Source organism: Nelusetta ayraudi, unplaced genomic scaffold, assembly GCF_046127955.1.
Source record: "Nelusetta ayraudi isolate G7.1 ecotype Tasmania unplaced genomic scaffold, CSIRO-AGI_Nayr_v1 ptg000135l, whole genome shotgun sequence".
NCBI lineage: Eukaryota > Metazoa > Chordata > Actinopteri > Tetraodontiformes > Monacanthidae > Nelusetta > Nelusetta ayraudi.
Genome location: NW_027466185.1, coordinates 20,431,837 through 20,456,949, shown reverse-complemented (window position 1 = coordinate 20,456,949; position 25,113 = coordinate 20,431,837). Strand labels below are relative to the sequence as shown.

The following is a 25,113-nucleotide window of genomic DNA, read 5'->3' as shown; positions in this document are numbered from 1 at the left end:
AACAATTTCTTCCCAATGTGCATATATCAGTTCACTCTTAGCGTGTTTTTGCTTTGTTCTTTATTTCTTTCCCCGTTGCCTTCCTGCCCCTCTCCCACTGTTATAAACCTGCTTCCTGGATTGTCTGACCTCTATGGTAACAGCCCCTCCGCAGACGAGAGATGATATGGATGTGACTGGCGGAGTGTGTTCACTAGCGGCGCGTCGAAAATTGGCGGGCATTGTTCAGAACCACTTTGGGGAGTTGAATCACTATTATCCGACAGCGGCAAAGGTTGGTAACCTTGAGGAGAGGTAAAATGAAAAATTCCATTAGGCGGCGCGGCTCTCCCCAGCAACGCCGCGACAAGGCGGTGGGAGATCCGGCGTTTTTCTTCTCGCTTTTGACAAAGTTTTAAATTTTTTTATATATGTATTTGCGTAGCTATTGGAAAGGGTTTTTGTTTTTGTTTTTTTCTTGTCCTCTAAACACTTGCTGGAGAGACAAGAGGGCATCTTGACACCTCGGGCGCTACAGTAAATGTTAAATGTCTCCGGATCGATACCGTCGTCCATACGGCGCTGCGCTGTAGCGGCTCTCTCGCACCGCTCGGCTCATTAGGGATGTGTCTGACCTATAGGCTGAGATCAGCTCACTGGCAGCAGATAGAGATGCCTGTTAGCCAGCTGTGCTCTCACTCTCGCTCTCTCTCTCTCACTAACTCACACACGCACACACAAACACAACCTCTTGGAGCTCATCACTCCAAATCTAAAAGTGCCAAACCAGGAGTTATACACACCACAGTATTCAGTCTGTTTGAGCAAAAAGGGCATTTTTTAAACTTACTGCTGATATGTTTCACTTATAAAATAACTTAATTGTGAAGACTTTCACAGGACAGGCAGGGATGGGAGAGCAGTAGCACCACCTACTGGACAGACCTCTTGATGAACTAGATACAATTTCTGGAAGTTCTGTTCTAATGAAATCTACTGTAGCGCTTATATGGGCAGATGCTTCAATTTACTTCATCACAATACTTCTATTTTGGCTGCAACCCATTTCAAATCACTGCTGAGATATATATATATATATATATATATATATATATATATATATATATATATATATATATATATATATATATATATATATATATATATACATATATATATATATATTTATATATATATATATTTATATGTATATATATATATATATATATTTATATATATATATATTTATATGTATATATATATATATATATATATATATATATATATATATATATTTATATATATATATATTTATATGTATATATATATAAATATATATATATATATATATATATATATATATATTTTGGACACTTCAAGTTTTTACATCTCGCTGCCAAAACCCACTGCCAGATCTGATGGAGACCAGACACTAATTACAGACTAGACAGAAACTGGTGTCTGAAAGGCTCTTAAGCCATCAATGCCGAGATGGATTTCCTCAATCCCATCGCGGGCCGGAGGCGTGCTGCGCGTACGACAGCACCCGGACAAAAAAAACACTGTGATGTACACCGCGTTGACAGGTTCTCAGATGAAGTTGTGAAAATGGGAAGAAAAGCAAATGTCGTTTTTAGGTGTTTTATTTGTTGTTTTTTTGAGTGTCACATGAGTTACCTTGTGTTAACAAGCCGCTGGAGGTATGATTCATGTGACAACTTCACAGAGATGGAGGAATTAACTTGATTTATATCTCAGCATATTTTGTCCTGTGCGGCAGATGTTCATTAAAAACTTCATGACTTTATAATGATATGACGACTTGCCAAAAATGTTTTAATTTATTTATTTTAAATTGAAGTATATCATAGGCCACTTTTGCTTTAATTTGATTTTGCATTTGCACAAATATACCTGGTATGAAAATAACTGCAGAACAACAAACTAATAGGAAGTCTATATTCCACATTGAACAAGACTTCATCTCGTATGTGAATAAACAAATCATTGGACCTACACAATTAAAAAGCTATTAAAGTGCTTTATACGATACAGTAGTGAAACAATAATCTACTGGAGGACTTTGGAGCTGCCAACCTTTTAAATCCGCAGACTAATCACATTCATTAGCATGTGACCTGACACCAAGCACACTGCTCCTTCACGGGGTTCCAGCGGTGTCTGTCATCTGAGAGAGAATCAGTCACTGTTATTGACTCACTCACACCTCTGTCACTCTCAGTCTTGACTGCCGCAGTAATGGACTCCACCTCGAGTTGGGAGGCACCGGCTTCTGATCCACAACTGGCGGAATATTCAGACCAATATGGATCAATCAAAACATCGGTGGTATGATACTGTGATACCCACTGATACTATAATCCGAGTACCTGGGCTCCAGCGCAGACGTTAATTCTGTTTCATCAGTACAGACTGGTGTGTCCTGTCACCACTCCTCCTCTTCCCGTCCCACACCATTGTGTTTGGTCATTGTGTTGCTGACGTAGCGATGTCATAATCTCAGACAGATGAGACGGGGCTGTGTGGAGTTGTCTTTTTTTTTTCACCTTCGAAAGCCTCTAATTGATTAAAACACATGGGGAAGGGGGTTTCGCTATTTGTATCAGCCACCCATGCTGTGTGCGCTGGTGTGTGTGTGTGTAATGTTGGATCAATACCGAATTCCGCACTATCACATACCTCTGTGATTTTTCAAATGAGAGCGGGACGCAACGACAACAGTGAAAGGCATCGTTCTGCACAGTGCCCACGAACGAGATGTGCAGAAAATTGTTTTCTCTCCCTCGCATCGTCTTGCTGATTAGATGAATAACGGGGAGTTAAGCCGAAAGTCCAACTCTGCCTGCATGCGCTTTGTGCTTTATCCTTCCGCTGGTAAGGTGTGAAATCCCTCACATCAGTGTCATGGGAGATAATGAGACCGTGTGAGATCTTATTACCTTCTGGCACCGCCAGCTTCATGCGGCAATAATTACTCCCACCGGCGGCCTTGCTTATTGACGACGCCTTCCCCAAAGTATCGCTGCGAGACTAATGGTTTCCCTCCTTCACAAGGCAAACAATGGAATGAACACCGCCTCAATCAGCGCCGAGTGATGGATTTAATGACAAAATGATTTTCCCCTTCCGCTTTATGGCAGAGGTGGAGCAACACGTTCGGAATACCGTCGGTCTCCGGGGGAGGGGAGGAGGGCGTGAGGGAAGGGGATGGAGCTGTAAACAACCAGCGCCGCCTTTATTTTGGCGGGAGTTCGTCCGCTGCGCTTTTGACGGTAAGCGAATGTGACCGAGCGGGTCGCCCGCTAACTTGCAGCAAACGAATTGGATTTGGGGGGGGCAGGGCGGGGTCCCCTCATCAGTCCTCGGCGATGGCGTGATGTCTTTAGGGTCGGGGGTGGAAAAATGAGTTCTATTGATTTCGTTGAGGCGAGACAAAGAAAGAGAGAAAAATGGGAAGAGAGAAAAGGAGGGGAGGAGGAGGAGGAGGAGGAGGAGGAGGAGGAGGGTCCTCGCTCTGGCGAAGTTCAACACCATTGGTGACAAATGGACGGCGGAATGAGAAAGGAGCACCCTGGGATAGTGGCGAGTATGGATTCCCCCCCCCCCCCCCCCCACACACACACACACACACACACACACAACACACACACCACCACCACCACCACCTGGGATTTATGGCTGCGGGGCATCCCAAACTGGGAAGTCGTAAATTTTACGCGGTTGAAACGTGGCGTCGACACGGGAATCGCTGCTGTTATTCGCTCACCGTGAGTGTCACAGGCGGACGAAACTAACGGCCGGCCGCCACAAGGCTCGTTTGTGGAATGTACACTGGCAGATGTTGAAGCCGGTGACAAATCTGCCCCCGCAGAGCAACACAAGTCTGTGCAGGAGGGCAAGTACTTCCTTGTTATCGCTTACGGATGTGACGGCACGTCTGTGGATCCATGAGTATCATACCCGTCCAAACAGATGGAGAGGTTCCCAGCGCTCTCTCCCATCCATCCAGCGTAGAAAAATGTGGGAACGATGCGGAAGAGGGGAAGGACTTTGGAATGCAACTTTCTGTCTGGCACATTTGGAGCAACAAATCAGATTGGCCAGGAGACCCTAACAGGAGGAGTCTTCCGCTTGTTGGAAGGGGTCACAATTGACCAGGCACATGTTGTGTGACATAACTTTCTACATAACAAGTTCTGTGTGCAGCACAATTTCTTTTTATCCCCTTAAATTTGTAAATTCTTGTACGTAGCTCCTTTAAGGGCTCTATGTACAGCTTAAGTGAGACTTCAGATTTTATACAGGGTAAAATTACAGGAACACTGACTATTTAGAGAGGAGTTCCACAAAAATGAATTGACTTCACATATCAGTGTAGGAACCAGAATGTAGATCTGCCAATGGAATGTAGTGAAAATGGCAATTTTGAATGTTGATGCTTCTGTAAAATCTTTAAAAAATAATAATAATAATAATAAATTAAAAAAAAAAAAAAAGGTTAACAACCAAAAAGAAACCACCAGAAAATTATTCTGGGAGAAAGCAGGTGACAATATTTCCTGTAAATGCGGCCATGGATGAGGAGTGTCTTGCTGTCTGCAGCTGTTTAATTCTCCCACATCGGAGCTTCTTCTTCTCATTGCTTGGCAATCAGTTTCTCACAGGTTTCCACTGACATTTAAAGAAGCAAAGATTCATGCCATCTATCCTAGTCAACAAAAGACTGGGGGTCTTTGTGCCGGCTGTAACTGCACTGCGTAACTTTCAAGCGCGACCCGACACGCCGGACGAACCACTTTACGGCAACGTCTGCTACAACGTTATTGTCAATGTCTGTTTTGCATTTCATATTGGTGTTTTTCCTCAACACATACGAGCGCTCCGGCTAGGCGACTATTTGTATTTTCCCACATCAATAAACTAGCGCTGCAGCGTGTTTACTTCGTCACTTTGCCATTTCCACCAAATCAATGCGACGTTGCGCCGTCGGAACAGCTGTTGTAGGCATTACAGCTACACAAGTTTACAACCTTTTGTAATATTATAGCCATTATACACCACATCATTTCCAAGCAATTTCCATGACGAGGATAATGCGAACCAAGCGCAAAACACTGTCGTCTGTCTAAGTAATACACTATTCTTGTTTGTGTAATTGTAGTTGTCTGTCACGTTCAAATGAACAATATTACAATATTTAAAACGGACAAACAAACAAACATGTAACGCGTGTTACTTTACCTTGTCGGTGGACAAATTTTCAAGCGATTCTTCAGTATGCCGGCTGTGCCAACAAACCCACGTGAAGGACTCGTATTTTTCCTATTTACGACACCGGCAAATAGTATTTGTGGTTCTCAACCAGCAGGGAGTAGTAATGAGTCCAAGTTACCTAGAGCTGCTTTAAAGAGTGGCTGTCTTTCTCTAACTAGCTGATCTAGACTCTTTTTTTTTTTTTTTTTACATTGAGAGAGCCTGTGAAAATGAAGAATGTCTGCCTCTTTTATCCAGCTAAGTGCAAAATTCAAAGCAAATGTATCTAATGGCCCCCTGGTGGCTGGATGCCACATCTCGTAACCCTCAGTGCTTCAGAAAGGACAAGGGTTTGGCTGAAATCTTCAAAGTACACATCTCATTTATTCCGAAATATTAAAAGACTTTGTTGTGTAGGTCTTCTCAGATCAGTCATTTTATGTCATTGAAAGTAAGCAAAACACTGAGTAGGATAGAGAGCGATAGCAAATGCCTCTTAAGGCTGATGAGTGGGAAGCGAACACCAAAGCTCTGCTGGTCGTGTCTGCTCAAGGGTCAAGGTGCAAATGATGAAACATTACAGTACTTGAAGTCCAGGATATTTGGCCAGAAGTGAAGAAACACTGTCTGTCTTTTCTGTCTTTGTTTGCTTTATTTTTTTTACAGCTAATGGCTAAATGCTTGCTCCAGCTGGCTACGCACTCAACTGTCAGATCAGCCACAAGGTCAGACATTAGTTTTCACTGTTTTCACTCGTTAAACTAGTCAGTCCTGTATCTGTTATCAAGACTACAATTCAGTCATTCATGTTGAATACCACGATGTAAGAGATGTAAACAAGAATTCAGTAGTCGCCGGTGAAAACTGAAGATATGCTGCAAAACACACACAAAATGGAAAAAGAACATTTTTTTTTATTGTACCATCTTATCTGTTTTGAATAATACTATGCTATATTTTTGTATTTATATTTTTACATATAGGATACAAGCTACCGAGGAGTACGTACATACATTACAGTCAGCGACATAGAAAAATATGAGAGTGGAATTGGCACAGATGAACTTTCATTTACTTTACATGTAAATACATTCGGCAAAAGATTTGCAGAAGGGGAAAATAAATACCATGTTCCACGGGGACGTCACAGTCGGTACACCTAGGCAGACGGTCTTTCACGCCCGTGCGCGTGCACATGTGCGCATACACATTTCTAAGACAGCTGCCTCGCGCTACGCACGTACAGGACTCGCAGTAAAGGGCAATCAAATACAAAAAAAAGGTTCAAGTCAGCTAGTTGCGAAGGTTGACAGCACTTGCGAGGGTCTATCGGAGTTGCGGATTCAGCTCTGGGTTCACGGGACACAGCAGGGAAAAATGTACAGAAAGACAAAGTTTAGAAAATACACAGAGTCGCGCCGACCCAATGACATCACCTCATCCCATGGGTTCGAAATTCAAACCTGAATTTTCTCTATAAAGGGCTGATCTTGGGAGGCTTCCTCCCACTTACTTACTTATACCTGTTAGTCAAACCGAGCTAACACCTCCTCCGTGTACTGTGTGTGTGTGTGTGTGTGTTTTCGCGTGTGCGCGCAAAGGAGAGCGGGGGGACGGGGGGGGGGCGATGAGTTGAGAACTGATGCATTGGCAGCCAGCTCGTGGATTGCTTACGCAGCTCCGCCAGGTGGCTTTTTGAGAGCCCTGAAGGCGCCCCATTTGAAAAGAGTCAATCACGGTGACACTCTGCTTACCGTGCGGGAACAAAAGGAGCGAGAGCTTGAGGACGTCGCCTTTTGTGTGCCGTTCGGAAGACAATGCGGGCGCGCTTGAAAGGCCTGGGGACGACAGCCGCGATCGGTTTTCGCCGCGCGGTTGCAGGACGAGACCTTTAACAATGCGTGTAGGAATTTAAACTGAGGGGTGGGTGGGTGGGTGGGAGGGGGAGTTCGGAATAAAAAGCTGTATAGACTTTTTAAAGCTAGTGGAGGTTGATTCAAGGTTGTCAATAAAGTGCACTTGCCATTAGAACCAGTGCAAAAAGGTTGAATATATCGTCTCTCTCTATGTACATAACTACATATAAGCGGCAGACACACAGCCAGCGCCGGATAGGTCACATCTGTGGCGGCGCTGTGTTAACAGTTCTCTGACATCAAAAAAGAAAATGTAAACATTTGATGGATGGCACAGGGATGAGGGGATGGCTCCTCGCCAGCACTTTGTCTTTCATGTGACAGTGAAGGTTGTGGTGGAGATAAATAAATAAATATATATAAACATGTTCCTTAGGATAAACGCACCGAACATTTATTTCAATTAGCCGAAGAGGTGATGACAAGACAAACACGCCATTGTCCGCTTCCGTGAGCATGAGGCGGTGCCTGCTACGCTTCCCCGCCATCATCGTGCGTCAACATGGTACTTGTTTTATCAGGGATGACAGCGTGTGAGAAGGGAGAATCTTGGCAGTGGGCGCGCGTTATGCAAAAATCAACCCCGTGTCCCAGGAAACGAGCAATGTCACCCTGATTTATGGCATTTAAAAAGGTGGCAATGAATCCCAAAGTGCTTTACGGATTATGTTTTTTTTTTCATATACAACAGTAAAAAAAAAAATGGCTCATGACGAAAAGTGTAGGCCATTAGACAGGAAGAGTACATATGCTTATGGGTTACTGTTTCTGTTTTGCTTGTTTCACATTTGCTTTTGGTTATTTCAGCCGGCTTTTATCTGTTACGTCACACCGTCACATTAGTCTGCGCGCAAAATGTCAAAATGTTGATGAGTTCATTAAGCATTGGTGCAAAGGCCCCATATCATTCCAAAGTCTCTCTATCAGTGTCTTCAAGCCATAAAAGCTTCTTTTGTGTCTATGACCTCCCCCAGAAATGACGAGAGTTCACCCAAGTATCTTTTTCGTTAACTTGCTAAACGTTTTGGCGCAGAGACTCAGATTTCTGGAATTCAGCCCTTTGTGATGTCACAAAGGGCAACTGAGAGTCCATACGGATCATCTTGTCTTGCTCTTGTCTTTTCATCCAGCATGTAGACGCAACAAATCATCAATGTTTGCTTCCAGCTAAGATCTGCTTGGTGAAAATATGCAGCTTCTGCAAATCGAGAGAGTTTGCTTGTTTTTGACAATTAATTTTTAATTATTTTTGAAACTGCACCAGTGGAGTCTGGATGACAAATAATACCTGAACATGGAACCTTTTAAAAAAAACTGTGAGAAGTTTGTCCATAAAATATAAGCGGCCACTTGCGAAACAGTCATCTAGTTGTAGCTTAGGTGCTGCAATAATACATTATCAAAAAGCCCATCACACGGTGGAACTGCCTGTTTTTACTTGTTGTATTCTTTAAGTGACTACAAGGCCAGTGTTTTTAGTAAGATGTGTAGCATTAGTTGGTCATTTAGAGCAGTGGAAGGATTATATTTCATTGGTTTTAGGCTGGAGGCAGTCTAAAGATGTGAAACCTAATGTTCATTTTCACTCCTGCCAGCACGTGTTAAGCCAACCGAAACAACTGTACCTCATTAAATCATACATCTTTCTCTGAGTAAAAACACAAATTTGGCTAAGTAGCTGGAGATGGCAGAAGCTGTCAGCCACTGTGATAATTAAAGGCATAATATGCGGCGGATTAATCTTAGGGGTTGATGCCGATCCAAAGTAATTTTGTGACGCCACCTGCTGTTATCTCGGCGTGAACTGTCTCTCGGTAATTGAAGACAGGCGGCGCTTGACAAATGCAGTCAAATCAACCTTTCCCTCAATCATTTCAGATGGGGAGTTTAACCAACAAAAAAAAATCCCACCCCCAGCCAGCAGGTGGTGACGTTTCTTAATGATGCGAAACTAACACGCTACTGAGTGTGCCCCCATTCCATCCCAAACGTAAAAGCAGGACCTAGGCGATACACAGCCAGATGCTACATACAAGGTAACGCTGCTGCTTTATACTCTATAAGCACTTTGATTTCATCGGACAGTTTTCGACGATAACAAAACAAAAAAAAAAAATCACATTTAGATGGGTTACTTACACTGTTGACACGCAAGTAGAAAAAAACTATTTCAATAATATACTCTTTTCTTCAGTATAAAGGAACGTCTATGTTTTGTACAACAAAATACCTCATGTACAATCAGAGGGGCTAAATGCTGGGCATCGTTTGCCGCCGGCGCTAATCGTGGGCGTGGCCCCTCGACAGTTTTAACAATCTGGGCTCTGACGCGACTCTAAAGGGATGGTTGGTCTGTAAATGCTTCCGTGGGCATTTCTGTTTTCTGCACTCTGGCTGACAAGTTAGTCGTAAGGCCAACAAAACGTCTGCGGTCAATCCTGCGGCAGACGTGCGGTTTTTGCATGGCTACACGTGGAACTCAGACATCTGAGTCGGTCTACTGGAACAGTCACGGTACGCGGACCTTTAAATAACAGCTAACAACCCTAACAATTCGGATACACAGGCCTTGCTTCTTGGATAGCAGGAATTAAATAGATTCATGTATACTGAAACAACTGTATAAAGTGGGCTCCATCAGCTCTCAGCAGGCTTTGAGACCAATATTTCCTTCTTTTTTTTTTCTTTCCTATTTGAAGTAGTTCAGTCCTGCCACTAAGAAGAACTTTTCCAGGAAAAGCTCAGAGTCCAACACAGCGATGTGGGCAGCACGGCCGATGAGGGTGTTGGCCGTGTTGGGGAGAGCGTGGAACACGTTCTGGCGGATGAGTCGACACTCTTTGGCCTCCACCAATGGCTGCAGGAGGTTGTTGATCATCTCGGTGTACATGGGTCCTTGAGGGGGGAGAAAAATATGGAACAAGTTAGTGCACAGTTAAAGTCAAAGTTTGAGTTAAGCTCAGTGGTCTAGTCATTGAGTGTCCTCCCTGAAACTGAAAGGTTGCGGGTTCGATCCCAAGCTGGGTCATACCAAAGACTTTAAAAATGGTACTCATTGCCCTCCTGAGACTGGGCGATTGTGGGTTTGATCCCTGGCTGAGTCATACCAAAGACTATAAAAATGGTACTGGTCGCCTTCTTGATACTGGGAGGCACAGACCCCTCGACTTGCCTGTTGTTAATTTCCAATATCGGTTCAACAGCCCCTCGAAACTGGAAGAGCATAGAGAAGGAAGCTAGGATGGCGAGCTGACCTTGGTTGTTTTTTTTTTTTCCACCTAAGTCCCATTTGATCACGTACGTATCATTAGGAACTGCGGGATCGCCACCTCCGGATCGTTCATACGGAAGCAGTATTGCCACCCAGTCTGAGTTAATCATAGCGTGCCTGTGGAGCTGAGGGGTTGCCTGTTTTGTTTACTGCAAGCCACTACACTTGTCACATTTGCTGCTCAGCCAATCGGAGTGCACTAATCTCAGCCTGTTGCAGTTCGGCCGTGCAAAAGATTTGCATGCGGTGAAATCAATGGGTTTGTCTCCACAAGTAAGATCTCCACAGTGTCATTTTCTCTCGTAAGCTGACAGCAGCGATACTCTTTCACCCTCCAGCCCCACCCCTCCTCACACACACACACACACACACACACACACACCCACACCACCGGGTTATTGGAAAGCAAAAAGTGGCTCCACTTCTGACCTGTCGTCCTGTCTTTGAGAGCCGTTTTGCACATCTCTATCCGTGCTGAGTGGAACGGGACGTAGCGGTCCTGCGGAGACGCCACCAGCACCACGTTCTTGAAGAACTGGAGCCCTGGAAGGACGGGAAAACAAACAAATACAATGACTGCCCGTGTGTGTAGTGTGCAAGAAAAAGAATGCCGATGGAGCGAGAGGCAGATGGAAATAAAGCCGGGGGGTGGGGGGGGTGAACGGGTTGTAAAACGCTAAGCACAATCGCGCAGTACAATGACAGGCTTGATACGATAAAGCCGCATTTTCTTTTTTTCCTCCCCCCTCTTTTTTCCCTCTCTCAAGTCCTCCTGTCAGTGTGCTTTTAAGAGAGCACACTGTTGGGTTTCCAATGACAGGGTTTGGATCATTTTGTCAGCCTGCCACGGCGCCGGAGGGCTAAAAAAGTGTTTTCAGGCTTATCTCCTTCAAGCCCGTGTGACAAACGACTGCTTTGTTCCACTGGCGCAGCGGGGAGGCCTCTCACAGGCCTCTCTCGGTCTCGCTGGCAGGGGCTTGAGTGTTAGCGAGCTGACACGTACAGAAATTGAACCAAAAAAAAGCAAAAGGGAGGGGAGGTGAAAAAAAAAAAAGATGACAACATTTTCATGAATATTTGAGCGGAGTGCCTTTTCAAGTAATGGTCTTTCAAGTCAGAGGCAGCCACCGCTCTGTCTCAGTTTCATATATTTTTTTTTTTTTTTTTTTTTTAGTTTTTTGTTTTGTTTTTAGTCAGTACCTGGTTTTTGACTCAGGAGATAGAGGAATGTTTTCCGCGGGTCCACGTGGTCTCTGAAGGTGAGCTGCAGTAGGGACCCAGACTTCTTCAGCTTCTGCATGAGCCACAGGCCTGCGGAGCGTTTGAGCGGTCATTAGCAAGGACGGCTGTCGTGGATGATCGCACATCGTGTGTGTGTGTGTGTGTGTGTGTGTGTGTGTGTGTGTGTGCGCACGCGTGCGCCCTGCCCACCTGTGCTGACCAGCGCGCTATTGTTGTACAGGGTTCCCAAGTGGGGGCCGGAGAGCGAGAGGAAAGTGTGCAGCCTGGCCAAGTAGCAACGGAAGCGCGGCCTCGTCAGCACAGAGCGGATGATGATGTTGCCCAGGGAGTGTCCGATGAAGCTGTCAGACAAACAAACAGACTCTTAGACAGATGAATTTGAAATTTGAGCGTTGGGGGCGATGGAAAGTGTTCCCGACCCCTTGCGCTCCCCACATGAAGTGGGAACCGTGGATTATAGTTTTCCTTGATTTCCTCTGAATTGTTATGCTTATTTATGGCTGCTAAACCACAGTACTAATTTCATACCACAACTGTAAAAGGGGCCGGTATGACAATAAGGTTCCTTGACTACTTCTTCGTGCAAGAGACCTCATTAATTTGTTAAAACACCCTCAAAAGGCGACGACAACTTAATGATGCTAACCAGGAGACTGCGCGGTTAATGAACGGCGCCCGCTCCCCAACGGCGGGGCGGGGAGTATTCCGCTCGCAAAGTTCTGTCTGTCACTTTAGTTTAATTACTGTTCTCGGTGAGTTTTGCTCAAAATCCCTCATCGACGCGTCTGTTCCTTCTCATCTGTCTCGGCAACAAAAAAATAAATATTTAAAAAAAGGAGAAAAAAAAAAAAACCAAACTATTAAAGCAAATGCGGAGGGAGCCAGATGCTATTGTAGCAGTCCGCTGCCTTTGCCTTTCATATACAGTCCTCGAGAGACTATGCCTCGGTAAAGAAAGTTAACAAACTTGGGCAGAAGCTCTTTAAGATGAAAAAAAAAAAAAAAAGCTGGCACATTGAGGGCAATTAGGCGGGAAGATGAATGGCTTAATTTGACTGGAGCCCCGGCAACGCGCTACGGTATGAAGTACAGTCAATCAAGGGGAAAGCGAGAAAGGCAGCGTATGACGGCGCATGCCTCTCATCCGTCGATATGCGTTTGCACATTTTGTCACAAGGCGGTCGTCGCCCTTGTTTGAATGTCGAGCCTCTGCTGCCACCTGGTGGCCGTAAGGCCTCGCCGCTCGAACGGCTCCGGCTGCCTGCCGCAATCGATCAAGATCACTCACGGGCCGGGGGTGTGGGTGTGGGTGTGGGTGTGCGCTAATGCGTGCATTACATTGTATCAAGGCTGAGCGTCTGACCTTATCCTGCCAATGGTGAGGTTGTACAGCTGGATGTGCTGAATGATTTCATCCAGCAGCCTGTCCGTCATGGTGTCGAAATCTGCAAACGTGTCGGTCTGCGGAGAAACAGGAGGGAGGGAAAAAAGGGACAGTAGTCAGCGTTTTTTCTTTTCTTTCTTTCTTTCTTTTTTCTTTAAATCCGGAATTGCACTCTGGGGAAAATGTGAGACCGCGCGCGATCAATCCTCTCCTGTCAACGTCGCACCCAGCCGTACCTGGTTCCTCTCAGACATGAGGAAGTCGAGCCTGGACCCCGGCAAGCCAAGTTCGATAAAAGTCTTCACGAGTCGAAGGTCCGCGCTGTTTCCTGGATGCGAAAGAGGAAATCACAAACCAATTCTGACTCAGCTCTTGCGGAGGGAGGCCCATAAATCATTGAAGGAGACACCTGGACTCCGTTCTGCGGAATTAGTGTTCACAGACGCTGATACGTGTTGATGTCTTAATTTTCGCAGAGCACACCCAAGCGCTATTGCATTTGCGGCGGTGATAATAACTTGCTAAAGAAACAAGTGTGTGCAATTTCCTCTGGATAGATTGGTCGGACTAAAGGTCCTCTATTATGCAGAGTTGACTCTACCAATGTTTTTTCAAAAACAAAGGTCACCGTCTGTCCTTTACTTATTTTGTTTAATCTGTTCCTCTGGAAAGTGTGAGCTAAACCAGGTAGGTCAGGAAACCTAAATCTACCACCTAAACCTAAATCCTACCTCCCCGAGGTTAGTGACAACGCTTCCCAGACAGCCGCTTTGTTTATAAACCATCAGTTTTAGCAGGAAATGTCAAAACCTTTTGCAGTAGGCTTCAAACAGAGCTAAATGTGCTGTTTCCTGGAAATGTATAAAGTATTTTGGGTTAATAAATCGTGCAAGTCGGCTGGACATGGGGCAAAAAAAACAAACAAAAAAAAAAAACACACCGCTTATCTCAGGATCCTGAGTTAACTAAGTCGGGATCCCGACTTAGTTAACTCGAGATCCTGACTTAATTATCTCAGGATCCCAAGATAACTTTTCAAGACCAATGTTCTTCCAGAGCAGTTTGAGATCGATGCACTTCCATTCAGATCAGGGAAAAAAAATATTAACTAATCTCAGTATCTCGAGATAGCTAAGCCGGGATAAGGCCCTGTTTGTTAGTTATCTCAGGATTCTGAGATAAGTGGTCTCTTTTTTTACCCCACCTCTTTTAATTATTATTATTTTTTATTTTTTTTTGCCCCATGTCCCCTCTGGGGCTCCGTACTTTTGGAGTCCGGGATTGAAAAATAAAACCTGAGAATGGTATTTCACATGGGACCTTTTTAAAGAGAAAAAGTGTTCAGTCCGCCCCCTCAAGGCTTCCTTCTTTTAGCAGGAAAAAAAAAGGCACTGTTTTTTTTTCTTCTTTTTCAGGAGGCTGTAAACAGAGAGTGGAACACGCGCTGGACTGCACTGGATTCTGACGACGGAGCTCTCAGCTGCACTGACCGTCAAGTCCGTGGACGCACACCACAAGGTGAATCCCGTCGTCAAACTCCTCGTCGTCCTCTTCAGGAGGGAAGTAGGGTAGGTCTGATGCCAGGAGGGGAAGGTCGCTGTACAAACTGGCCTGGAAGCTCAGCTGTTTGAACAGCTCCTCTTTGGCTTTGTAGAAACTAGTAAAAACAACAAATTAAAGTCTTAGAAGAAATGAAGGTATAAAATCAGAACCTCTGTATAAACATAATGCAACAGTGATGTTGGTATGGGGAGAAGATGATCGTGTTATACTGTATATCAGTTTCTTAGCCGCAGAACACTCTTCTAGTTTTCTCCACTTGCTGCATCGCATAACGCCAAAGTCGCTTGCAAGTTTCTATTTGATTAACTTTATTTTCTGCTGTCAGGCGAACATGCTCACACACAGACTTACAAGTAGCTTCGCCAAGTTTTATTACTCTGACATCCTGCCAGGTTCGAGATGTTCAGCTGCGGAGAAGTCAAAACAAATCCGATTGGACTTCCCGCACTTTCAGTGAATCACTGCGGATTTGCCGGCACTCTTTGATGTGATTTAATACACTCAGGAGGCGTTTCACCTCGGGTTTGACTTTCCCCCATCAATATTGCCCCAGCTTCATTTTGTCACACCGTGCTTTCCAAGGATGAGTGGCTGCTAGCTCACAGCGCCACATGTCAGCAATCATCTGCACTTACTCATTAAACCGCACACTTTGGCCTTGTTTCCTGTGCGTGCTCGACTTCCTCATAAACACAAAGTTTTCATTTTCATTTTCACAGCAGACTTTTTTCTCTTCTTACCGAAACAGCTAAGGCGTTAACAGAACAAACTAATTCCTCCACTCAATTATGGGTACAGCTGATCTGTGACTCTAATATTACGTGATAAATAATTGTAAAAGGACTTTGGTTTCCATAGTCTGAATTATTAGTGACAGGACTGAGTGAAAATGATGAATTATCACGATAGGTGAAATTCCCTGGGAGTGTGTTTGGTCCTGTTCCCATTCAAAGCAAGGTAAGTTTTTACAAGGTCAATGTAGGATACAGTTTAGCCTCACATTAGCATTCAGCGAGTCCTGCAAGCAAGTTCCGTTAAATGATTAACCATCCAGCAAAATAAACTGCATCCCTCTGGAATAAAAATTATGCTTATTCATATACTACATTAACTGGTGATGTAAAAATTAATAGGAAAATAATGTCCTCTGTGAGGAAGTATGACCTTGAAAATCCAACTCTATCAACCCGCAACACACACACACACACACTCCCCCAGTTATCAGTCAAAATAGAATTTTTAACGTAATGAATCGCTTACAATAACACATCTGACTGGAGTAGTCTGCTACCATAAGCACTGCTCCCTTGGCAGGTATTTGTTTAATAGCCTCCTCTACAAACCCACCATCCAATTAACTAGCGCAAATTAGCTTAGGAGCTAATGTTGGTTGAAGCTTTGCTCCTTAATTTTTGTTAAGCTGGCTGCAGTCTGGCTGTTAGTGTCAATTCCCTTGAGAGGTCAGTTTAAAATGACTCCCCGCTCCAATGCTAATGCTTGCTAAAGATTCAACATTGCCAGCGGATGGTTGCAGCTCTCTTTATACAGTTGCTTAGCTGCTAGCATGAAACAAACAAACAAAATAAACAAAGAAACTCCATTAAATGAATGAAATGTTGGTCTGAGAATGACAAGCAAAGTAAAAAAAAGCGCTGCCGGTCCACTCACTTTAGCATCCGTTCATTCGTTTCTTCGTCCATCGTGAGGGCATTGAGCGAAGACGAGGAGATAATACCAAATGAGCCCAGTGGCTGATGAGTGATCGGGGAGGTAGCCTGGCGTGGGGACATTCCACTGACAGACGGAGAGTCCCTCAGGACGGAGGAGAAGGGTAAACAGGTGGGAGCACAGGACACCGACATGTTCACCACCTCCACCATCTTCTTATTGACAAAGGCCAGGCCTGAGTTGGGGATCTTCGAGGGCTTTGCCTGACAGGCTAAAGGCTCTTTCTCACTGTCCACGATCCCGTTGAGGTCAACTGGTGATGTCATATCATTGACTATCAGTCCGGTTAGGTCACTGGGCCTCTGTGCTGCGCTGTTGGCCTGTTCGCTCTGATGTTGAGGGCTCAAAAGATCCAAAGGTGCTTGGGAAACATCTACATCCTTGTGGTCAGCGAGCAGCTTGGTGTTGTGGAAACTTTGGCGCTCTCCTCCAGCGTGAATCCCGCCCCCATCTGCCACATTTTTATGCGCACATGGCTCGCTTCCACAGCTGCAGGGCACCGTTTCCGTTTCGACAAGATGCACATCCTCCACCGAGGCACTCTCTCCACTGATGTGTGTTTCAAGGATCACATTCTGCTCATGGCTGCCGCTGCTGTTAAGTGCTCCTGCATTCACAGAAGGTCTTTCCAGAGAATCCTGTAAATGTGAGACTTCAGACGTGCCACTTAACACTGATCTGGGTGTGTTTATCTCTGGCAGGAGGTGCGGAAGGGTTGAGTTTTCGGGGATAATGTTCTCCTTGAGAAGGTGAGCATGGCTTGCTGTTGAATCTGGACCAGTTAGAGATGACTCAGTCTGCTCAGAGTCAAGTTTGCTGTCCAGAAAAGAGCAGTGTGTCTTGCATGGATCCTCGTGTTGCACTGAGCTGTCGGGTTCCGTTTCCTGGTTGAGCTGTGAGTGGTCTTCGTCCGCGTCTTCTGGGCTGCTTATCTGTGGCGCGGACACTGATTTGGTCAGCTTGCTAAGCTGCCTCTGCTGTTGGTCCTCCTCGTAGGGCAGGGAGCTTATGGACGTGAGTGAGGCCTGTATTCCTGCGCTCGGGAGGCTGCCGTTGCTCTCCATCTGAAGGCCGCACACCATTTGCTGTGGGATTTCGCGGTCGCTGGAGAAGTCCCGGGGAGGCCTGCCCCGCAGAGCGGTGTCCAGTGGCCACGCCACCGAGCTGGGTTCGCTCTCGATACCTGAGTCAGAGATCACCGAGGAGGAGCGCTTCATGATCTTGGAAGTGGCCAGGCATCCGCGATGGGCAAGCTCTTTCCTGGGGTCGCCCAGGAAGGGAGGCATTGGAGGCTGCGTGTTGGCAGTGGGGAGGCTAATCTGAGGAATGTCATCACTTTCGTCGACGACAGTATGATTTAACGGCATGGCTACATCGGACTCCTCCCTGTCGTCTTCACTTTCCCTCATGTTGCCGTCAAGTCGTCCCTCACATGGTCGGATGCAATTTCCTTTCTCCGGGTGAGCAAAGGGCTCGATGCCGCTGTCGTTTTCTTCAGCTTGGGATTTGTGAGTGGAATGTCGAGACAGAAGCTCTATTTCTTCTGAAGCTACCTCGCAAGCCTCAACGGTGACGTACTTTGGGCCCGAATCAATGCTCCCTTCCATCGTTTGCTGCTCCTCCTCCTGTTCCTTGATGCTTTCCGCCAAAGAGGGACTAGCACTATTCTCAGCAGGACCCAGGCTCTGGAGGAGTCTGACGCTGGTGCTGGTTTTACTCTGCTCTGCTATTAGCGATACATATGTGGGCAGATCTATGCAGTCATCGCTGTCCAGCGCATCCTGGGGTATTGCTGGTGAACTGGCCCCCTGCCTTCTCTCAAAAATCCCGAAGGCAGGTCTGACAGCAGTTTCTTGGTTTGTCTGCTCGTCTGTGGTTGGCACATGAGATAACCAATCTAAAAAAAAAGAATAATAAACAATACCATTCTTTTTATGTAGAATAGATAGATGTGCAACTTAATCCACTTTCAAATGTTGAATTACCTGTTTGAGGAGACTCAACATATCTGTCCTCGAAGATGATGGGCAGGCTGTTCCAGTCTCCATCAATGTCCAGGCACTCGACAGGTAGAGGAGGCATCTTGGTCAGGTAGTCTGAGCTCCGCACTTCTGCAGCAATCTGCCCATGTCTGTTAATTCTGAGTCAGCAGGTTAATAGCGTCAGTACTCAAATCTGTTTTAAAATGCGTCAAAATATTTTTTTTTTTTCTGTGAAGACTGTAACTTACAGTTCCTCTTGGAAAGTTAGAGAAATCTCTTTTGGGTGTTCGCAGAAGAAGTATGCCTCGGAGAACCTCCTGACCTGGTCATCCATCAGACATCAGAAAGAGAATTAGTGTAGAAAAGCCATATTTTATCTTTCACGGGAATGTAACAGCACACAACAAATTACTCAGCTAAATTTGACATAAAAATTGTTATGAGAGAATTGAACACCTGGCTGCATCTGCTGACTTCTTCCCTCTTTCTGATATAATCCACTGCCAGAAACACAAATTCATCCAGGCAGCACGATTGCAAAGTTCAACTAAGTTCAGTTTATTTTCAAATAGAGCTGCGCATCAAATTTCCTTTTCATTTTGTTTGCTCAAAGAACTCAGCTGAGTTTTAACTTTCCCCAAACATAAATCTTGCGGTTCATCTCTCATTTGACACCGGAAGCCGTTCAGCACAGGGTTTGCGCTCAGATTTTCGTAGCTCCCTCTTAAATTTGAACCCATGGAACTCCCTACTTTCAACACCGGGTCCATGCCTCTGCCTCTTTCCATTGCCACCCGGCGTCATCCTTAAAAGTCAGCTGCTGTGACGGACAAATCACCGGGAACGCCACTTCCGCTGCGTCCTAACCCCGCGGTAATTACAGAATGAGCGCTAATTGAAATCCCAGCTCGGCTGGTGGGTGGAGACGCGGCGGTGTTCCCTCGGGGCGATATACTAAAGCAAACAAGTTCATTATTTTCCGACAACTGAGACTGAACAGCGGCTCATGAGGGAGCCTTGAGAGCTGCTCCACTGTGAAGCACATGTTCACACCCTATTAAACAGCCCAGTGAATAGATGAGGAGGGGGAAACGCATCTGATATCGCATTACCTTCTCAGCTAAAGCGATGCAGAGTGATTTTAGTGAAATAATAACGGTAAGAAGGGATATTGCAAACCATGTCAATTTCAGCCTTTGTTTGCCGGTTCACTTGATCTCTTTCTATTTGAACACTGCACTCAGGGTGAAATCATCAAAATAAGTGGATCCAGCGGTCAATGGAAGCACAGCAGTCTTAGTTTAAGTTCCTCCGTCAAACTGAAAACATTCATGTACTTTATACAAAATATTTTAATTGTATGTCACAACCCTTTTGCGCAGTGCCTGTTAAATGAGCCAAATAACTCTGACCTTTCTGGTCAGGTTCAACATTGATAAATTAATTCTTTCAATAATAATATACATCTTTAGCCTGTCAGTGAACTCCCCAGAAATGACTACAGTCCATCCTCCAAGATTTGATTGCTGCACTTAGCAAACAGGTCTTGGATATCTTGGCGATGTCACTAAGAGCGCTGATATCTTGTCCAAGACAGCGTCAGCAACGCCTGCCGTTCCTTCCAAACACGTGGAAAGTCCAACGCCGCGTCACTTTTAACAAGAATCTCAACCAGAGGGATTTTGTAGGAGGCTGTACACAGAGCACAGAGGGCTAAATATGCTCTGTCGTGGCAAATCAATAATCTTTTGCATTGTTTCTTTTAGTAGTACAAAATGAAAAATAAACACTATTGCAATTAGTATGATACAGTCCTGTAAGACATCATTGGAGAGTTTTAACATTCATTTCTCATTGCAGTTCTTTTCACCGGGACTAACACAGATTACTTAACCGGAATGATGTGTTAAGTGCAGCCCAAGAGAAATTTTTTTTTTTCAGGCAGTTTCGAAGACTGAGCGGAAGGAAATTGGACTATAATCAGACCTTAAGAAGCTGCTGGCAAAAATAAAATGCCAATAGTTATAAAACAACGTAGTAGTATTTTTGTACTTCCTCGTAGGCCGCCGCCGCTGGCTAAATTTAAACGCGTCGTCTTCACTCTCTGCGATGGAGAGCATGCGGACAGCTCGGGAGAAACTCAGGAGAAGAAGGCAGACGTCGGGAGAATTGTGTAAGAGCGCCTCTGATGAAGCGAGAGCCGCCGCCACCGCCGCTCTTACCCTGAGCGTGTGGTGCTCCAGGGCCAGGTAGGACAGGATGTGGGGGTTGAGCACGGCGGCGTCCAGGAAGCGGCTCCACAGTGCGGCCAGCTGGGAGCAGAGCTGGCTCACGTCCCTGCTGATCTGCTCGGCCACTTTCTCGTGACCCTCCTGCAGCTGACGGAGACAGACAACGAGTCAGGATGGACACATTCCTGAACTCGGCACGTCTAACCCTAACCCTAACCCGATTTGTCTGACTGAGTTCTGTCTGGGTTCAGTGCTACAGTTTGAACGTGATTTTAAAAGGATTTTAAATCACTAGGAAAAAGTTGTACTGATTTTCAATTTGTGTTGCCTGAAACTGGATTGAAATGTTCTATTGTTTTTCTCCGCATTGTTTGTTACTTTTCAGTTCTAAAGTGGTACACTGGTATGTAATACTAGTACTGCTGCTGCTGTTACTGCTATTACTATTACTACTACTGCTACTACTACTACTAATAATAATAATCATAATCATAATAATCATAATAATAACAATAGTGTTTTTAACTAACTGTTTTTAACTTTAAAAAATTCTAATAAAACAATTAAATTCTCATAATACTACAGCAACAACTACTACTACTACTATTAATAATACTAATACTAAGACTAATAACCTAATTTGTAACTGTATAAAATGAATTATATGCTAAATTAAACTAAAAACTTAATCAAATTATGTTACTCTCTGAAATAAGAACTGAATAAAAGTAGTATGGCAGGGAGAACCTTTGCATTCAATTATCACTGGGGACTAATGCAGCTACAGTAACACTGTGTGATCTCCCCAAACACCCTCATTAACATGGATATCATTTTCTAATTTCGACTGTGAAAGCTCTGACCTTGACCCTTTTTTATAGGAAGATAGAGTGAAATAAAAAGAAAAACAGAGCAACAAACCTGCAATTCTATCGTGAGCTGATTCAACGTTTCCTCTACGGGCGGCGCCTCTGAGGGAGAAGAGGTCAGAGTGGAAAATTAGTGCGCCATAGTGATTGACACTATATGGTTGTTCTCAAAGATATCATAGTGTTAAAGAAAATCTATGATTTGGTGACTAAAAACATGGTTTAGAATGAAATAAGTTGGGGGAGAGCTTGTACTGCTGTACGTTTGCTGACAAGATTTTAAGTAGTTTGACTGATCTTGTCGTGCACATAAACATAACACAAGAATTTAAGAATTTTCCAATTTTGGGTTGAAAACTTGGGCTGTGAAAACTTCATTCTACACACATGTTATAACATATAAATAGGACATTTTAGTCTGAGAATCTTTTCTCTAAATGTTTATTTGAAAAAAGAACAACCTAACAAAATTAAAATTTTGAATTTTGATTAGAAGGCCAAACACCTCTAATTTGTGATGGGAAGTGCAACACTTATGAAGCTCTACCCTGAAATAATGACCATTGAAGACGGCATTTAAAGCACTCAACCAATCGGGTGGTGGCACTTCTCACTAATTTAACACAACACAATAGTCGGTAGAATGGAAACGACAGAGCTTTACCACGTTCGTACCTGGGTCTAAAGGAGTCTGCTGGAGCTGCGGAATCTCCTTCATCAGTGCGACATGGTACGCGTGCAGGCCCCTGTGAGCGGCCAGCAGGAGGCGACAGAGCCTGCGGTGCCACGTGTGAGCTCTCTGCAAGCAGTTCTCGCTGGGCACATAAAAGCTTCCCTGTAGAGAGGAGGGGGGGGCGCACAAAGGAAACGTCAGCTGCTTTTGTGGGTCAGTGGTCGCCCGCCGCCTCGCAAATATTTCCTCCCGCCCTTAGTAATGGCCGTGTTCGCATACTTGAGCTTTACGGCCGCGACTGCACGGGCTTGTCTCCCCCAAAACCTCGACTTTGTCTCCTGATTAGACACACGGAGGATGATTCTGGGATCAAATGGCCCCATAACCACAGCTTTGCTCTGAGCTGTTAAAGCAGATCAGTGCGTGTAAGGGGCCCGTTAAAGTGGATGCGACGCATCCTCGTTATGACCTTTTAAAAGTTCACAAGTAAGACGAGTTGACCCAGAAACTGCGCCGCGCTGACTTTCCTCTGGCTCGACGGGGAAGAAGCAGCCAAAGTAGAATGTGTCAAAAGCCATGAAATCAAACATGAAAGAGAAAAACTCCCAAAGCCTTTCACGTCTTTGGGTGCAGTACAACCCACGTACTGGCCACTCTTCCAGCAGATGGCCCTCGCACAACACAGCATCTGACCTGCAGTATTTGTGCAATACCTTGAATGTAACATACATTCATCCATTTTCTATACCTGCCTCTCCTGCATTGAGGGTTGCAAGGGGTTGCTGGAGCCAATCCCGGCATGTCATTGGGCGAAAGGTAGGGTCATACCCTCGACAAGTCGCCGGTTTATCGCAGAGCCACGTCGAACCCAATGCATGTCTTTGGACCAAGCAGACCAAGCAAGGCTTTGGTTCCGGCATCGTACCTTATATTGCGGAGGAGCTAATGCCTCCGGCCCGAACAACCGTCATTGAACGTGTCAGCCATCAGAACATGGAAGCAGAGCAACGCCGATACGTGACAGGCAAATGCCGTTGCCCCTCCTGGTTGCAGGAATGTTTTGGCAGCACTGGCGGCACTCCACGAAAAAAAGGCATGCGACGGCGGAGTTTCTGGCCACGTGCTGTAATTTGCCTCGGGCGAGCGCCCGCCACGGCCCTATCATCATACCTGCGCGTGCTCTGTAATTGCAGCGGAGCGCTAGACCCCAAACCAGGAAGGAACATCTGTATGTTTACTTTCATAATTCTTTTTCAGCTTTATGGAGGCCTGCCCGGATCAGTCTGCAGGCGAAGGATCCAGGGGGGGAAAAAATAGCTATTTTTCAGATTGAACCAGTCATTATCCACCCAAAAATATAGATTTCCTTGGTGCTTTTTGTGCACAGTGTTGTCAAAGGCCCAGTTTACATGACAAAGAATGAGAGAGAGTTTGTTGCCCGCACACACAGAAACTGCATCTTAAATGACCTAAAACTTTTTCGTATTTATTTAAATTAAGATTTAAATGCATTTTAAAATCTTTCAGTTTGAAATTAAAGATTCTCTACCAACTTCTCCTGAAAATATGTTTTAATACCCAAGGGGGACCTTTTTTTTCCCCTTGCTTTCTGGAGCGAACAGCTGACGACGCATGAAAATCCGAAACGTATTCTTTTTTCTTTTTGGTAATGACATGTAAGAGGAACTATTGTGGTGGGGGCAGCACAGCTGCAGGTGGAGCACCCTAAGCTAATAAGAGCAAAGGAAGAGGCGGCGTTCTGTGCTGCTTTCACCTGCAGCTATGTGGTACGTGGCGCTTGTGAGCTCGACTCATTACTGCGATCAAACGAACGGCCCCCTGCCTGGCTAAATGCAGAGCTTATTAAAGGGCCCAGCCAGGGGTCGGGAGTAAAAAAAGTAAAAAAAAATAAATAAATAAAAAGAAACTAGAACGTGGAAGGCTACCAGGGTGCTCATTAATGTTTACAATGCGGGGCCGTGACGCTCGCATTGACTTGAGAAACACATGCGAGCAGGAAAAACATAACAGAAGCGTGAACTAAAATAAATGGCTAACCAGGAGAGTATGGAAGGTTTTTTTTTTAATATACATGTATATATATATATATTTGATGTGGATATATGTTATTCATATTTTAATTCTATATTTGTATTCATAACATTGTTGAAATTCTTTAATTCAACACAGGCGGAGCCGGAGAGTTTCTTGCTCGGTGCCAATGTAAAGAATTATATTTTAATCCCATTAAATATGGACCATGAAATGCAACTGGAGATATGAATTCCAAGCTTGTTTTTTTGTAGTTTGGGTAGCAGAAATGTTTTGAAATTAGCTGAACACAACTTATGGTACAAACATTTTCTGACACTGTTACGGTCCCAAGTTCATACGACATGATAATTGTTACTTTGTTGGCAATATGCGTTTACGTATAGAGCCAACATCAGGTTTTTACCCGAAAGGTTACTACATAAGTAGTCGCACTAAACTGTCAAAAATGAAGGGGTGGGCTGGCATTCTGCGCACTGTCCTACTGAAAAAGACTGACCAGCCTCTGACTGGCTTACAGGCCAATCACCGCGGGCCAATCACTGCATCCCATTGGTTTATATACGGTTGTCCTTCCTTCCTGGACTGTAAATCCCTCGAGTTAACTGGGTGGGTTGGGCGACAGCGCCGGAGTCAACAAGGCTAATGAGCGACAGCCACACAGGGTGCACAAGCAACCGCCAATAAAACGCGTCAATGCTGCTGAAGCAGATCAAACGAAAATCAAAAGAAGAAGTAGAGGCTGCTGAAAAAAAGAAAGCAACAAACTAGATTAGTTTGGTGTCTAACCTTGTGGAAATGTATAGTGTTGTTAAATTGCCATCAGCCAGAATAATACATGAGTAATACCAAAGCGGTATAAAGATAACCAGATAAGGTTTCTGGTGACAAGCCATTTGATTCGGTTACAATAATTGAATGGTTATTGTAATTTATTTTTGACGTACGT

The 25,113-nt window shown here is 44.8% G+C and overlaps 1 protein-coding gene and 1 long non-coding RNA gene across 2 annotated transcripts in view; one reads left to right on the top strand and one right to left on the bottom strand.

Moving 5' to 3' along the window:
- The window catches only part of LOC142877181 (uncharacterized), a 69,615-nt gene extending 55,025 nt beyond the window's left edge, over positions 1-14,590 (top strand). Inside the window, exon 4 of the long non-coding RNA XR_012923799.1 lies at positions 14,482-14,590. This is a non-coding gene — a long non-coding RNA (uncharacterized LOC142877181). The remainder of the gene's footprint in view (positions 1-14,481) is intronic.
- fam135b (family with sequence similarity 135 member B) overlaps positions 7,542-25,113 on the bottom strand; it is a 44,915-nt gene continuing 27,343 nt past the window's right edge. Inside the window, exons 8-20 of the mRNA XM_076011587.1 lie at positions 22,115-22,274; positions 21,492-21,541; positions 20,562-20,717; positions 18,588-18,661; positions 18,343-18,497; positions 16,298-18,254; positions 14,557-14,723; positions 13,303-13,394; positions 13,046-13,143; positions 11,872-12,023; positions 11,641-11,751; positions 10,870-10,983; positions 7,542-10,064 (exon numbers count right to left, since the gene is read on the bottom strand). Coding sequence (XP_075867702.1) covers positions 9,859-10,064; positions 10,870-10,983; positions 11,641-11,751; positions 11,872-12,023; positions 13,046-13,143; positions 13,303-13,394; positions 14,557-14,723; positions 16,298-18,254; positions 18,343-18,497; positions 18,588-18,661; positions 20,562-20,717; positions 21,492-21,541; positions 22,115-22,274 — 3,492 coding nt within the window. The 3' untranslated portion in view covers positions 7,542-9,858. The remainder of the gene's footprint in view (positions 10,065-10,869; positions 10,984-11,640; positions 11,752-11,871; positions 12,024-13,045; positions 13,144-13,302; positions 13,395-14,556; positions 14,724-16,297; positions 18,255-18,342; positions 18,498-18,587; positions 18,662-20,561; positions 20,718-21,491; positions 21,542-22,114; positions 22,275-25,113) is intronic.